We start from the raw sequence: 16,910 nt of genomic DNA, 5'->3' as shown, positions 1-16,910 counted from the left end.
CATTGCATGATGTTCTATCTTCAAAGTCTGAAGTTTAATTTCTATACAATCTAAACTCTTAGTGATGCTTTCAAGTGAATTTTAAATTAGGTCTCTTTTCATGTTTCCATTTCTTTATTGAAGTGATCTTTCATCTCCTGTATTTGCTCTCTTAATTCATTCTTAGATCTACTTTTAGTCTGCTGAACACTTTAGGAATCCATTTTTTATAAACTTTTTCTGGGATTTCATCATTTTCAGTGTCAGTGGGATCCTTAATTGAGGGATTTTTGAATTTTGGGGAGAGATTTGTTTATCCTCATATTTTTATAGGTTTTAGCCTTGGACATCAATTGAGATGGATTCCATATCCTCATTTTCTTTTCCCCTTTACATGTGTCCTTTTGTGTGTAATTGTCTTACTTGTTCTGGGATGGACTTCTCTCTATTTTTGATATGTGAATAAGTTTCAAGGGGTGGGAGCTGAGGTCCCTCTCTGATTATTCTTTTTGGGGTACTGGTTGTTGGTTTGTATTTTTTATCTCCTCAGATCTTTGTATTGGAATAAGGTTAAGGCTCAGGTGGGGCTAGATCATGTATTGGGTGAGATTCACTGTTATTTGGTTGAGATATGAACTTTCATGACAGTAGAATCTCTATTCTATGATCTTAAAGTATTCTAGTCTCAGGGTTGGGGTTTCAGCTCAGTGGTAGAGTGCTTGCCTAGTATGTATGAGGCACTGGGTTTGATTCTCAGCACCATGTATAAATAATAAACAAAATAAAGGTCCATCAACCACTAAAAGAATTCTCTTTCTAGTCCATCTTTGCAGGGTGAAACCAGGAACAGCACTAATTTCAGCAACAGATGTACAGCATTAAATGTCTGGCGTTTCCTTTGACATCTATAATACTGATTGCCACCTACATAGGAATGGTGGGGTCAGCATTTAACATTACTACCAACAGTAAAATAATATGAACTATATCTGTCATTCAACAGTAGATGTCTACTATGTTGGCCACTTCATTGATAATCACAACAATGTGAATAGGGTAGGTACTATATAAACTATATAATTTCTATTATTTACTGGAATTACAGTTTCTTAAGAGAAAAGAGAATGGGAAGGCAAGAAAAAGTTTGAAGTGTTTGAAAAAGTGATCAGAAGAGTGGCAGGAGATAGGTAGTATATATCAGTTGTAGAGAAAGAGGAATAAAAAATTAATAGAAAGTAATAAAAAAGAGAATAGAAGGGATGTTTTGGCTCTTACTAGGGAAGTCAGTGAGGAAGGAGAGATAGAGGGCCCAGAACCAGCAAATATAAGATCAAAACAACTTGAACCCTCATATAATTGCACCCCACTTAAATCTACTTTAGGCTAAATAATGAACACATGGAGAAGCTATTACTGTGTAAATAAAGTTATATGTGTATAACAAATACATATAAATCTATCACACAGTGAGAGCGATTGCAACTACAGATGTACATTCACATGCACACAGAATCATGCATAATGGAAAATACTGAAGAATAATACAATAAAATTATTTTAAAATATTAAATGAAAATTTTAAAATTTAAAAAGAGAAAAAGTAGAAATATTGAGAAAAAAGAAATAAAAAAGAAAGAAGAAAGGAAAAGAAAAGAAGAAAAAGAATCATAATGAGGGGTATAGAGCTTTTTGAACTGCTGTGGTCAAATCTGTTGGCAGGGGTGGATTTTCATTTTTTAATTTTGATTCTCTATTTTTGGCCACTACCTTTGTGTTTCTCACCTAGCTACCAGCCAGATGTAGTAGTTTTTAGCTTCCAATGTTCCAGCATCGGATGGGATAGACAGGAGTTCTGACAAATTGTGTAACCCTATAGCAGGAATAACACAAAATTCTAAATTTGTTTCCAGTTGTTGGGATTTGGGCTTGGGTGAATTTTGGATCTCTGTTGGTGGGATTTTGAAATTTTAACTACAACCTGAGACTTCTGGTGAAATCCATTTTCAGGTCATACCAACTAACCCTGTAACCTTCACCACTGTGGTTGTGAATTTCTAGTGTCCACCTAGAGTGCAGTTGCACTTGTGTGGCCCCAGCGAGCATCTTGCAGAAGTTCTTATGGGGTGCCAAGAATTATGTGAGTTTTCTCCCTTGGGATACAGAGGTGGGATGAGTGAGAAAAAATTTTCTTTGGGCCTGTTTCAGTCTCTCTGGTTCAGGCACCCTCTGGGAAGTTTTGCTTTGGCTGCTGAAAATTTCCTTTACGAGTTCCCAAACCCCTGTCTCTGTTCACAGCTGCACAAACTGCACAGGGACAGTGTTCAGTGCCTGGGAACATTTTCCTCACCTGCCAGTCTGTTTCACTCCTGCAGAGGGCTTTCTGCATAGCGCCCATGGAGAACTTCCCACAGAGGACTGCCCTCAAAGTGCTTTCCTTGTCACACACCTGGAGGGCAGTCTGTGCAGCCACCACAGAAAGCTTTTGTCCCTGTAGAGCACCTTGGATTTGTTTTTCACTGAGATGCTTTCCCTACCAGTTCTGTGTCTATTAAAATCAGCCCTCCTCTGTAAATCACAGATTTCTCCAAATCAATTTTTCTTATTTTTAATTTTTTTAAATCTGCTGTGTACATGTCTCTTTTGTCTGTACTCCCTGCTCTGCTCTTCTGCTGCCATTGGTAGCCAAGGCTGGCATCTCTAAGGTATGATTTCTTATGTCCAAGTTACCAACTTTCTGTAGGTATATGAATTTTTTTACAGTTCAGTATTAAGTTTCAGGGAGATTCCTTAGTTACTTCCCTCAGTGAGGAGCAGTCTTCCTGTTTTATAAGTCTGGTGCTAAGGAATTGCTGATATGTGCTTCCTTTCTTTAATCTGCCCTCTTCTCCTCCCTGTGTGGGTTTTGAAAGCACTTGAATTTGTGGCTCTTGAATTAGATATTTTGCTCAATTTCTTTAGGTTCCTAAGGTTTTAATTCTTCAAAACCTTTGAGAGAGTGAAGGTGTTTTTCCCCCTATTAGTTGAGCAGTAGATGGGGTGAATCGAAGTTCATGTATGGTCAGGGCTACCAGTTATCAGATTCAAACCCATATCTGTGAGTCTCCAAAACTTCCCTAGATTCCCCTAGTTGGCAGAAGATTATTATGAGGATCTGTTATATAGCGAAGTTTTATCCATATTTTTCAAACATAGTCATAGGTATATAAATAAAAGGTGTCAGTTGTCAAAATAGTACAAATTAATTTACTAAATATTTTATTTGCGTGCTATTTTCTTTGACAAGTAGGGATTTACCTTTGTACTATGTTTGGAAACATACTTGATTGTCTGAAAAGTCACACAAACTTTAGGAAGAATTATTAGGGAAGAAATTTGGCTTTCATTCTCACACTGATCTGACTTTGGAAAATGTTTCAAATCAGTCACATTGTAAATGTAAATTTTTTTTCTGACATTTAACTTTTCTGCATTTCCATAACACTATCTTTTAAATTCAACCTTGCTGAACAAAATATCATTAAAATTGCATGTGCCTTGAAATAGTACTTGATTACCTAGATTAGTTGACATTGGACAGTTTTGGTGGGGGAGAAATTCAGATACACATAGGCACTGAGTAAATGAAGACAAATAATATTAATATGATCAGTAATTGAATAGAAAATTTTGAGTAGAAAACCCAAAACTTTTAGTTGTGTTTTCGTTTGATAATATTGTAAAAATAGTTTTTCTTAGAAAACATAAACTGTATTTAAATAATTTCCATATTATGTTTGTCACTTAATTGTATTGCAGTAAACATCATGGCCAGCAAATGTCAGGAACAAGAAATTCTACTTTAAGAAGGGAAAAGAAGAGTAAGAGAATATATTTTAAAAAAGTAAAAGAATGTCAACATGGGGAGAGTTACCTATAATTTTAAGCTCTGAATTAAGAAGTACTCAGTTGCTTTGAATAGAATGATTATATATGTGTGTGTATGTAAATACACACAACATGCACACACTTATACATGCAAACATATATGCACATATATGTACATATACACACATATGTAAAATACATATATACTTTAAACAACTTTAAACAGTGCTCAAATTTACGACAGATATTTTCTGCAAGTGAGGTGCAAATTAATGTAATACATACTGAAGCAATTAGTCTGTTAAGTTTCATATTACTGAATGAGGTTTGGGGGTAGGATAGAGAGGCAGAGGAACTGTTGCCCTTTTCAGATAATTCACAAATGTGCTAATTATATGTCACATGTGAAAGTTGAGGCATTATGACCTTCAAGTCAACAAAAGACCTTTTCAAGTAAGCTATTTCCTTGTACATTAGTAAAGTGAACAATGCCCTTCCACAGTTAAATAATGTATGCTTGTTATTTTATTATATGTAAATTCAAACCGAGAGGTTATTTCACTATTGACATATTAAAAGCAACAGTATAAAAAAAGCAAATTCTGTAAATCCATTTAAATGATAATTTTGTGGTACTCTTAAAATAGTGTTCTCAATTTATGTTTGTTGTTCATTTGCACTGTGTGCAACTAATGTGAAAATGTCTTTACAATTGAATGTATTTTGAAATTTGAACAGTAAAAACTACAAAATATTAAAGTATATAATAATAAATGGAGACAGTGGAAATGTAGGGAAATTATCCTTTTAAAAACTACCCCCCTGAAGTGATGAAGATAATGACAGACTTTGTACATCAGAGAAAACATTGCCTCTATATCCCTCAGTATGCTAGTAAGAGGATTATAGAACCAGAGTGGAGTTCAATGGAAGGGGAAAGGATACCACACTCTTTCCATGACTAGTCTATGGTATAATGGAAGTATTTGTAAATATTGCATTTAGGAAATGGACATAATGGCGATTATTTAAAGGAACACTCATTTCACTGGAAGACTGTAAATTTCAGAAGCAATAAAATGAAAGAAATTTGGGTGTTACTAATGCTTAAATCAAATCAACTGCTACAATGTCAAACAGTGCCCATTACATTATAGTAGGAAATAAAGAACAGGAAAAAGTATTTAATTGTCTTGTATTTGTCCAGCTTGGGAGTATATTTGATACTGAATAAAACATGAATAAGATACAGTCATGCTTAATGCAACTTAAGTATGCATAATAGACCTCTGGGAAATAATAAGCCAATTACAAACTTAAAATAAACCACAATCATTTGAGATTCCTAGAAGGTATTAGCATTCAATCCATAAACTTTTTTCCTGTTCCATCAGAGCATCTTATTATATGTTAGATGTTGATATCAAGAACCATGTAAAGTTTACTGATTTATTCATCAGCATTTCCTTTTTGTTTTATGTAATTCTCTAGGGCTCTTTGTTGTTATGTGTTTTAATAGTTTCTCTGATATTTTTTCATAAAGCAGATAACAGTGACATTTATGAGAATGCTGTTTGTCACTGTATTTTCACCAAATATGTGTGTACTCTTAGTTTTCTGGGACAAGAAGTATTTCTGCATTTCCTTGATGATCTAAAATAATTTTCATTCTTTTGAATTTTGTTCAAGGTGGCAAATCTTGCTTGTTCCATGTCAACAAATGAAGATGGAATTAAAATAGTCAGAATTGCAGCCAATCACCTGGAAACTTTGTGCCCACAGGTATGATAACTAACTCAGTGTCTCTTTTCTACAAAAATTAGATATAACTTTTCATATTTTTATACATATGGAACTATATTAAATACTTATTTTAAGCATAGAAGATGGCATTGTCCTAACATCAAAGTTGATTTTTAACTAAGGAACCACTTCTTACAGCTCTTTTAGATGATTCTGAGAGATTTGTTGTTAGTCTAAGTTAAACATTTTCTAGTAGTCTGAAAATGTGTAAGAACCATTGAAAATAAACATGTTGAATCCTGATAATTAAACAGCTTTATGCATTGGCCTATCTTACTAAATTCCTTTTATCTCTAGTGAAGGAAAAAGGGAAAGGCAACAGTATGTATTACGAATCTTATAATGTTCTAAACACCAAAGGATGTTATCTAGTTAAAACCTCTTAGAGATGAACAGAGACTAAAACATTATGTACATATTTATTATAAAACAGTAGTTGTTTTAGGGGACAAAACAGTATACTGACAAAACTTCAATAAAGGTACAGAAAACCTCTACCCAAGATTTTTAATATTTGAAATGATGTAATCTACTTCTTCAGGTAAGTTGTTTTGCTTTAGAGTACTTTATATTATTTTCTAGGAAGTCAGAAATGTTTTCTTGTCAGTAATTAAGGAGTTTCTTAAAATATGAAGAACAATATATTGTTAGGGAATTATTTCTAGATAACCAGTAGCCTTGAGGTTATGAATCAGAATACACAAAGAGCAATCTTAAACACCCTTGTCTTAAACGAGGCATAAAATAATGGATATTTATTTCCTAATAGAGACCACAAATGTTGTAAGAATGTGAAATATAACAGTGATTAGGGACATCAAATCTCCAGACATCTGTTGACATTCTTATTCTAATAAAAGTAGAGCATGTACAAAATTCTTGATTTGTGTTGCTGACAATTTGATTTCTAAAGAGTATTGAAGTTAACAGTGAGGGAAACTGCTTCTTTGACTTAATGTTGAATAACAAGTGAGCTTTGTACTTAATGTTTATTAACAAGTAAGATCTGCTCTGCAACTAATATTTCCCAACTAATGTGAGCTTTCTATGAGACTTGATAGGGAACAGAATACTGGAACAAGGTTCCCAAAGAAGTAAAATCAATTATGGTCCCACCAACAGTCTGTGAGAGTTCTTATCTTTCTATATCGCGACTAACACTTGATACTTTTTAAAATGTCTTTTCAATTGGAAGATTATGAATATTGGTTTTAATTTATAATTTTCTGATAATTAGTTATAACTTTTTCTTCAAATATGTATTGGCTGGCTAATAACTGTGGTTACACATATCTTTTATCAGTTTTTAGGTGGGCTGTTTGTCTTTTATGATTAATATGCTTAAGTTTGTTAAAAAAATTCTGTCACATATGACTTTTAAGTTTCATAATAATACTTTAGACAGAATTTTAAGAACTTTAATACAATATATGACTCATCTTTAAGTCCTTTAATAAATATTGAGCACCTATTCTGTGCACCAGTTTGTGGCTTTGGGAATTAAGATAATCTGCCAACAAAAATGTCATATGGTTTTACAAGATAGAAATATTGTTATTCAACAGTAGACTTTTTTTTTCTTTTTAAAGCAAGGCAAATTTATTGTTCACAGATAGGCAACCAGGGACAATAAATGACATAGAACTCATGGTGAGCTTGTCCCTTGAGGGTCAGGAAAGCTATCCAAGGCTGAGGAACTATACCAGTCCTATTTTGCAGGACAGCTGAAGGACCCTGAAAGGGCACTCTGCTTTGTGTTTACACCTAGGAGCAACTTGGCATAATGGGCTAAAGTTCAATAGTTACTTTTTCTTTATCAATATTATTATTGTAATTAATATTGTCATTTTCCATGATGCTGGAGACGGAACCCAGGATGATCTACCATTGAGCTACATCCCCAGCTTTTTAAATTCTTTTTTTAAGACAGGTCTCACCAAGTTGTTGAGGGTCTCACTACATTGCTGAGGCTGGTCTCGAACTTGTGATCCTCTTGCCTCAGCCTCCTGAGTAGCTGAAATTATAGTTGTTTATCACCATGCAGGGCACCATTTAGATCTTTCCTCATTATGAAATTTACTTTTATGTGCGATGTGACATAGGGATTACATTTTTTCAAAATGCTATCAAGTAGGCCACCATTATGTATTAAATAGGTGACCTTTTCTAGAAATGTGAAATGTTATTTGTACATACCCACACAAACACACACACACACACACTTATATGCATGCCATGTATATATTCTTTACTATTGTTCCACATGTAAATGTAAGTTGACAGCAAATTAAAGCACAATATTGATAAACCAAACACCCTTTTTCAAAATATACTAGACTTTCCTTCCTGTTCCATTGGTCTGGTAACTTACTGTTGCAATAGTGTCAAAATATCTTGACTATGATTTTATATTAAATTTTTATTTCTTCTTGGTGTTATTCTTGACTTTTTATTTTTCATATAATTTTCAGAGTCAACTTATTGTCATGAGCAACATTAGAATTTTTAATTAAAATGTTAAATGTATTTAGTTTTAGAGAATCATGACTAAGAAATTGAATCTTCCCATCAATAGATGGATTATATGTACCTCCAGAATTATACTATTTATGGTCTTTAGGGGGTCTTCAGTTTATTATTTCAAATATTCCATTGTGTTAAAAATCTACTTATAACTTTCAGAAGTTTCTTTATAAATCAAAACTCTAAAGACCAGACTCACATATCTAATTTTCATTTTGAAATCTCCACTCTCGGGTCTAGAAGACATCTAAAATATAACTACTGATTCTTACACCCTCCTCTCAGTACTTCTTCAATATTCCCAGTTTTCTGTTGGTGTCTTAGTCATTTAATTGGTTGCTCAAGTGAAAATCCTAGAGTGGTATTTTCCAGTCAGTATTTACAGAACATCTACATTGTGGTAAGCCCAGTTTGTGTACCTGGACAGAAAACATCTTCTACTTACATCCCCTGTACCTAACAGAAGGGCAGTATATGTTGGATATTTAATAAATATTTATACAATACATGAATTAATGATAGGATCTTTAGAATGATAAATGTTTCAATATTCATAGAGGGGAGGGAGACCTTTGGCAACAATTTTTATCCCACTATTTTTTAACACATCATGTCTTCTTCTTGAAAAGATGACAGTATAATTCATTTGAATTGTAATTGATAAAAAAAACCTTGAGATGACTGATTAGTGCATACATACTAACTGGTAGGCTGCAGTGATCTGCTCTTGTCCATTTCACTGGTTTACTGGTGATTTGACTAAAAGTATGGATTTCCTGTCATAAATTTTAAAATAAAAATAGAATAAAGCAAATATATTAGCTGAAAGAATCTAGTCACAAAAAATCTACATATTCTTAGAATATGGATTCAAAGTAACTCTTCAGATGAAATATAATGGGTAAAAATCCTAAACCATATATTCATGGCACATAAAACCAATTACAAAGATAGAAAATGTAAGAGATTTGGCTTTACAGAAATTTACTCTCTAAAAGGCTTAGTTAGTTGATAGTTGTCTCAATGGGAATCAACTGTTATAGTTGACAGAAAAACTTACGTGATTTAACATATTTTCAGAAAATAAGTTCTAAAAATGATTTTCAACTTTCTCTGCACTTCAAGTTTATTTTTAAAATTGTATACTACAAGGTATGCTGTATTACACTGCTATACATCCTGAAATTTGGAATTAGTATGTCTGGAGTGCAGATCAAGTGTGTGTCTTCGTGTGTGTATGTTTGTAAGTTCTACTTGGGCAATCTCTGTTGAAGTAAACAGCACACATACATTCAGGTCCACTAATTCAACTTCCAACGATTTATGGTGCAGAAAAATGTGCGAAGGTGCACAAAAGTCTATAAACTAGAACCAACCTAAATGTCTGTCACACTAGAGAATGTTAAAAGCAGCTTAAAGTAGTGAGTCTGTTCATTTGCATTTTCCACTTATCTTGGGATATCTGCAAGATAAGTGAAAAAATCAAATTTCAGATGAGAAAGTATATGATCCAATTTATATGAAAATAAAAGAAAATAGATCAAGTGCTACATATATGCATTCAGAGAAAATTTGCAAAAGGTCCTCATGAGAGTTTTAATTGTGGTCTCTTTCAAGAATTGAGACTTGGGATCAAAAACAAAAAGCACTTTTACATTTCATTTTATTTCTTTGAGGTCTCTTAATCAGAAACAGAATTTTTTAAACAGAGTCCAACCAATTAAAAAATTCCTAGATTGAATCTGGAGTAAATTAGGTAAATCCTGGGTCAGCAGTAGCTGTTAGGGTACTTAATTCCTATTTGTTAAGTTGGATTAAATTCACCTAGGTTGCAATGAATTGAATTGTCCTGGTTTTTTGTGTTTGTATGTGTCAGAAGAGGACTACAGCTATAATGATTTGCCCAGTTACAGGTGGTGTACTTTAAAAAAAGAATTATCACTTGGAGCATGTCTGAAATAGTGACAGGACTTGAAATTACATCATATGAAAATCTCATAAAAACAACTGAGAATTTTTAGCCAGGAAAAAATAATACTTGGAAAAATCATAGTTATACTGTTATCCAATCTTTAAAGGATGATTATGTAAAAGAATTATTCTGAAGGGCCCTGAGGGGCAAAACTACCATCTATGAGCCAAATCTAGAAGGATACAAATTTTATAAGAATATAGAGACAAGTTTTGTACAGAACTACCCTAAAAAAAATTGGACTTTATTGAGAAGGAAGGATTTAGAATTTCTCAATATCACACAGTTTACAAGAAGAGGTTGACTGCTTGACCAAGCTATTATACAGAGAGTATAAGTCAGGTTGGCTTAGAAGTTTTTAATACCCAGTCCTGATATACTCTAATGGATCTGCTTTTTTTATAAAGGAAAGAAATGTGATCTGGGTTATAGAACTATTGTACCATAGCTATTTGAACACTTATAATTGACCTAGTGGAAGTATAAGCTCTCTATAGGACTCTATCTTTCTTCCATTTTAACAAGTGACTGTAGAAAGTAAAAATTTTGTATTTGCATATGATACAGAGCTAAGAAACAGAAGTCAAGGTTCTAAAACATGTTGATCATTTGGACTAATGTTTGAACTCATAAATTGAAATTGAATAAGGATAAATGTGAAGTCAGAATCTTAGCTTAAATAAAATCTTTTGCTTTAATGGATTGGAAAAACACTACTTATCAAAAGTACCCAAGGTATCAAGAATTGAAAGGAACATTTGCTATCTATTTCAATGAATTCTCAGCATGGATTCATGGAGGAAGCATTTTCTTGGTCTATAGTAAAATTAGTTGGTATGGTTAGTTTTCCATAATATAAAATTTATTCAGCTTTTAAAATCTGAATTTATGTATTTTTAAATACATAATTTATGTGTTATTTTGGAAAAAAACTGCAGTTTTATTTGTTCTAATTATACATGACAGTAGAATGCATTTTGACTTATCATACATAAATGGAGTATAACTTCATTCTTCTGGTTTTACATGATGTAGATTTACATTGGTCTTGTAATCATGTATGCACATAGGGTAATAATATTTGATTTGTTCCACTGTTCTTTCTGCCCCCATACCCTTTCCCCTCTCTTTACTCCACTCTGTCTAATCCGAAGTGCCTTTATCCTTCCCTAGCCCCACCCCTTTATTGTGAATTATCATCGCATTTGGGAGAAAACATTTGGCCTTTGCTTCCTTGGGATTTTGCTTAGCATGATGTTCTCTAGCTCCATCCATTTACGTGCAAATGCCATAATTTCATTCTTTTTTAAGACTGAGTAATATTCCACTGTGTATACATACCACATTTTCTTTATCCATTCATCTGTTGAAGGGCACCTAGATTGGTTCCATAGTTTAACTATTGTGAATTGAGTTGCTATAAACATTGATGTGGCTGAGTCACTGTAGTGTGCTGCTTTGAAACCCAGGAGTGGGATAACTGGGTCAATTGGTGGTTCCATTCCAAATTTTCTGAGGAATCTCCACTGCTTTCCATAGTGGTTGCACCAATTTGCAATCCCACCAGCAATGTATGAATGTATGTTTTCCCTCACATCCTTATCAGTATTTATTGTTGCCAATATTCTTTAATTGCCATTCTGAGTGGAGATATTATCTCAGTGTAATTTTAATTTTCATTTCTCTAATTGCTAGAGATGTTGAACTTCTTTTTATAAATCTGTTGATTGATTATATTTCTTCTTCTGTGAAGTATCTGTTCAGTTCCTTAGCCCACTTATTGATTGGGTCATTTGTTGTTTTTTGTTTGTTTGTTTGGTATTAAATTTCTTGAGTTCTTTATATATCCTGAAGATTAATGCTTTATCTGAGGTGCATGTGGTAAAGATTTTCTCCCATTCCGTAGGCCCTCTCCTCATGTTATTGTTTCTTTTGCTGTGAAGCTTTTTAGTTTGTTTCCATCCCATTTATTAATTCTTGATTTTATTTCTTGTGCTTTAGGAGTCTTGTTAAGAAAGTCAATTTATAAGTTGATATGGTAGGGATTTGGCCCTACTTTTTCTTCTATTAGGCACAGGGTCTCTGTTCTAGAGTCTAAGTCCTTGATCCACTTTGTTTTGAGTTTTGTGCAGGGTGAGAAATAGGGGTTTAATTTAATTTTGTTACCTGTGAATTTCTAATTTTCCCAGCACCATTTGTTGAAGAGGTCTTTTCATCAATATATGTTTTGGTGCCTTTGTCTAATATGATATAACTGTATTATGTGAGTTTGTCTCTGTGTCTTCTCTTCTGCACCACTGGCCTATATGTCTCTTTTGGTGCCAATTCCATGCCATTTTTGTTACTATGGCTCTGTAGTATAATTTAAGTTCTGGTATTGTGATGCCTCCTGTTTCACTCTTCTTGCTAAGGATTGTTTTGGCTATTCTGGATCTCTTATTTTTCCAAATAAATTTCATGATTGCTTTTGCTATTTCTATGAAGAATGTCATTGGGATTTTAATAGGAATTGCATTAAATCTATATAACACTTTTGGTAGTATGGCCATTTCGACAATGTTAATTCTGCTTATCCAGGGGAATGGGAGATATTGCCATTTTCTAAGGCCTTTTTCAATTTCTTTCTTTAGTGTTCCATAGTTTTCATTGTAGAGACCTTTCACCTCTTTTATTAGATTGATTCACAAATATTTTCTCTTATTTTTTAGGTTATTACGAATGGGGTAGTTTTCCTGATTTCTCTTTCAGTGGATTCATCACCAATGTATAGGAATGCATGTCATTTATGGGTGTTTACTTTATATTCTGCTACTTGGCTGAATTCATTTATAGGTTCTAGAAATTTTCTGGTGGAATTTTTGGATCTTGTAAATATACAATAATGTCATTGGCAAATAGTGATATTTTGAGTTCTTCTTTTCCTATTTGTTTACCTTTACTTTTCTAATTGCCTCTGGCTAGAGTTTCAGGGATGATGTTGAACAAAAGTGGTGGAAGAGAGCATCCTCATTTCTTAGAAGAAATGCTTTCAATATTTTCCCATTCAGAATGATGTTGGCCTTGGGCTTAGCATAGATAGTTTTTGCAATGTTAAAGTATGTTCCTACAATCCCTAGTTTTTCTAGTGTTTTTAACATGAGGGTGTGCTGTATTCTGTCAAAAGTTTTTTTTCTGCATCTATTGAGATGATCATATGATTCTTGTCTTTAAGTATATTGATATGATGATTTATGTTTATTGATTTCTGTATGTTGAACCAACCCTTCATCCCTGGGATGAACCCCACTTGATCATTGTACACTATCATTTTAAAATGGTTTTGTACATGATTTGCCAGAATTTTATTAAGAAGTGTTGCCCCAATCTAAAGTTTCTTCATTCTCCCTGCCCCCCTTAACACCAAAAAAACAAAAAACCCAGTCAAGAAAAGGGCAAAGAAATTGAACGGACACATTACATAAGAAAAAATACAAATGTTCAACAAATATATGTAAAAATGTTCAACATCTCCAGCAATTAGAGTAATGCTAATTAAAGCTACCATGAGATTTCATCTCATTCCACTCAAGATAGCAACAGTCAAGAATACAAGTCATAATAAATGTTGTTGAGGATATGTGGAAAATGGTACACTCATTCATTGCTGGTGGAGTGCAAATTGGTGCAACCACACTGGAAATCAGTAATGGGGATTACTTAAAATACTAGGATTGGAACCATCATTTGACCTAGTTATACCACTTCTTAGTTTATACTCAAAGAACTTAAAATCAGCATACTACAGTGACACAGCCACATTATACATAGCAGAACTGTGACATTCTATATATCTTAAAGGAAAAGTGATATTTGGGTATTTGGGAAAATATAAAAAGGACTTTCTAGTCAGATGAGATGAAAAAATAATAACAATTACAAAAAAATGTGAGTAATTGAGCCTCTAATCCATATTGTTTCTTAAAATGTGAACTTTTTTTCATTTTTGGTAGAACAATTCTTTGTTACATGGGACAATCTCTGTACTGGGACTTGACATGCCAGAAAACTCAGAACTAGAAGTAAATACATAATCACCACCTCCCCTATTCCAGTCTTTCTAAGAGCCAAACTTGCCTCCACACATTTCCCACTCCCTCCTAAGATAGTTATTCTTCCCAACTTGAGAACCTTTAGGAGAGCAGAGACTGTGGAAAATTTAGGCTGTAGTCCCTATGGTCAAGCAAAGCAATTTAGATTTGTTTTAGTAATTTTAGTTTAGACATTGCAGACTTAGAGTAAATGAATGGTATCATCAGAGGTTTGCTTTCTGGATAAATATGGAATTTGTGTTTCAACTGAATAAAAACAGAGAGAAGCAGGAACAGTTAAGAAATTATTGAATATTATATGCAGAAGTCAGGAACTGAGTAAGGGATGCAGGAATTAAAGTCTAAAAGAGAAAAATAGAAATTGAACTATCTTAATTGACTAAAAATTGGAATACATTAGATGATAAAATGAAAGGATCCAAGGTAAAACCTTGAGTAAATGCATGTAGAAGAGAAGAGGAGGAAGGTGGAATAGAGCAATAAAGCAAAGTTAGGACTGTCAGGACCATGTGGCTTGCTGGAAACCTAGCAAATGGAACAATACTTCAGTACCAAGGTCAGCAATGGGAAAAGAGGAGAGAATTGGGCCCGTTATATTCCTAGATTTTTTCCTCAAGTATTGAAAAGCAAAACTAATTGTGGGAAACAGGAGCACAGAGGAGCTCCCCCTGTCAGATTTTATCAGGGAGTACTATATGCCTTTTACTCCTACTTATTTTTCCACATTACTTCTTTTTTTTTTTTTTCAAATCTCCAGAATCTATGTAGTGCTTTAGGTTTTTAAGCAAATCTACTTATTTTATAAATGATAATTTTTATTCAGTGAGCTCAAACTTATGGGACTAAAAATTAATATGCACTATGACATGTGCACTTATTATTAAGTAAATAAGATGTATTAGACACATAAGTAAATCTTAAATATGCAAACAGATTAAGAAACAGCATTAGTAATTAAGATACTTTCATGCTATTGAGAAGTTAATGTTACCACTGAAAAATATTTGGCTGTAAAATTATTTTTGAAAGTCATTTTAAATGTGATGCAGAGAGAAATATCTATTAGACCTAGAATATTTAACCAAGTAGAGAATGTTTATGACCATTTCTCCTAAGAATTTTGCCTTGTGGATTTGTAAGAATACTATTGTGTGACCACATGTTCTGAAAATTTTATATCCTATCATGACAACTTCTCTGACAGAGGACCTTATACAAATTCAAGGAACCATTCATCTTTTTCCTTGTGTTACAACAAAGATTGCAAATTCAGTCTGATAACTGAAACACTCTGGGCTCTCATTTTGTGTGTTGTAACTGGCAATGTTGTGACCCCTACATCCCAATTTAAATTCAGAGGGCTTTCTATATTCACTTTGAGAGGAGAGTGTTCCAACTCTACAGCAAACTGAATCAAAAGCTCAGGGAGGGCAGATGACCTCTGAATTCTTGGAATGTAAGCTGATTATAGCAATGACCTGGAATTTGTCAGTGTTAAAAGAGCAATGAAATAGATTTAATAATAAATGTGGAGAAATCTGCAATATGTAGATCAAAACTTATTAATATTTAATTCTTTAGTTTCTATTATTTTTTTTCCAAGGAAGCCTTTGTAGACAGTGTTTAAGTAAAATTTCATTTGGGGTTACTAGAGACAATTCCAGCAGACATATCATTATCACATGTGCTCAGTATAAAAGACAGTGTGCAGTAACAACATTGAGGGAGTGAAACACAATTGCATTGAGATTCACGACTTATGAAATCATTGCTTTATGGACAGAATGACTTGTTCTGGGTAACTGATAAGAGTACAAATGTTTTTCCTATGAAGAAGAAAGGTAGCAGCTTGGCATTGCATCTTTTATTTTTAAAAGTAAATTTTATCTTTCTTTTGAGCTGTTATTTTAGAGATACAATCATTTAGAAATAAAATCACAACAGCGAAGTCACACTCTTTGCCCAATGGAGGACAAAATTGACACACTCTGCCTTCAATTCTTGCTTTTTGAAAACTACATTAAAACACAAATCTCTTTGGAACACACCTTATGAATATATACACATCTCTGCAGAGTACATGTGTGTACTTGACAATAAAGCCCAAAAGGGATAGATGTCATCCTGCATCTGAAATGGAACAAGTGATTTACTAGGATTATAATATTTATTTTTTGCAATAGTCTTGTGACTTTTAAATTATTGGACTCATTTTATGTAAAAGGAAGAAGAATTTCAAAGTCATTAAACAAGTTGACTAAGGTTAAGGAACTAAAAAAATGTTTTAAGATTTGAGTACTGATATTATTCTTGGTTTTAGAATTAATCAGTTTTATCTATTCATAGTTTTATAATTCTCAAATGAACATAGAATTTTTTCTACTTCTCTTTATTGTTAAAAAATGTACAAACAGACTTAAAATCACCATACTACAGAGATACAGCCACATCAATGTTCATCATCTGCTCAGTTCACAATAGCCAGATTGTAGAACCAACCTAGATGTCCTTCAATTGATGAATGGATAAAGAAACTGTGGTATATATATACAATGGAATATTACTCAGCCATAAAGAATGATAAAATTATGGCATTTGCAGGCAAATGGATGAAATTGGAGAATATCATGCTAAGTGAGATAAGCCAATCTCAAAAAAACAAAGGACGAATGATATCACTA

At 33.1% G+C, this 16,910-nt stretch overlaps 1 protein-coding gene across 4 annotated transcripts in view; it reads left to right on the top strand.

Annotated features, from left to right (window-relative positions):
- Ctnna3 (catenin alpha 3) overlaps positions 1–16,910 on the top strand; it is a 1,721,400-nt gene that overhangs the window by 1,038,031 nt on the left and 666,459 nt on the right. For all 4 annotated transcript variants that reach the window (XM_047553944.1, XM_047553945.1, XM_047553946.1 and 1 more), the window contains one exon: positions 5,533–5,625. In XM_047553944.1, coding sequence (XP_047409900.1) covers positions 5,533–5,625 — 93 coding nt within the window. The remainder of the gene's footprint in view (positions 1–5,532; positions 5,626–16,910) is intronic.

This window comes from Sciurus carolinensis, chromosome 5 (assembly GCF_902686445.1).
Source record: "Sciurus carolinensis chromosome 5, mSciCar1.2, whole genome shotgun sequence".
Lineage (NCBI taxonomy): Eukaryota > Metazoa > Chordata > Mammalia > Rodentia > Sciuridae > Sciurus > Sciurus carolinensis.
Note: the sequence above shows the minus strand (reverse complement) of the source record. Positions and strands in the feature narration are given on the sequence as shown.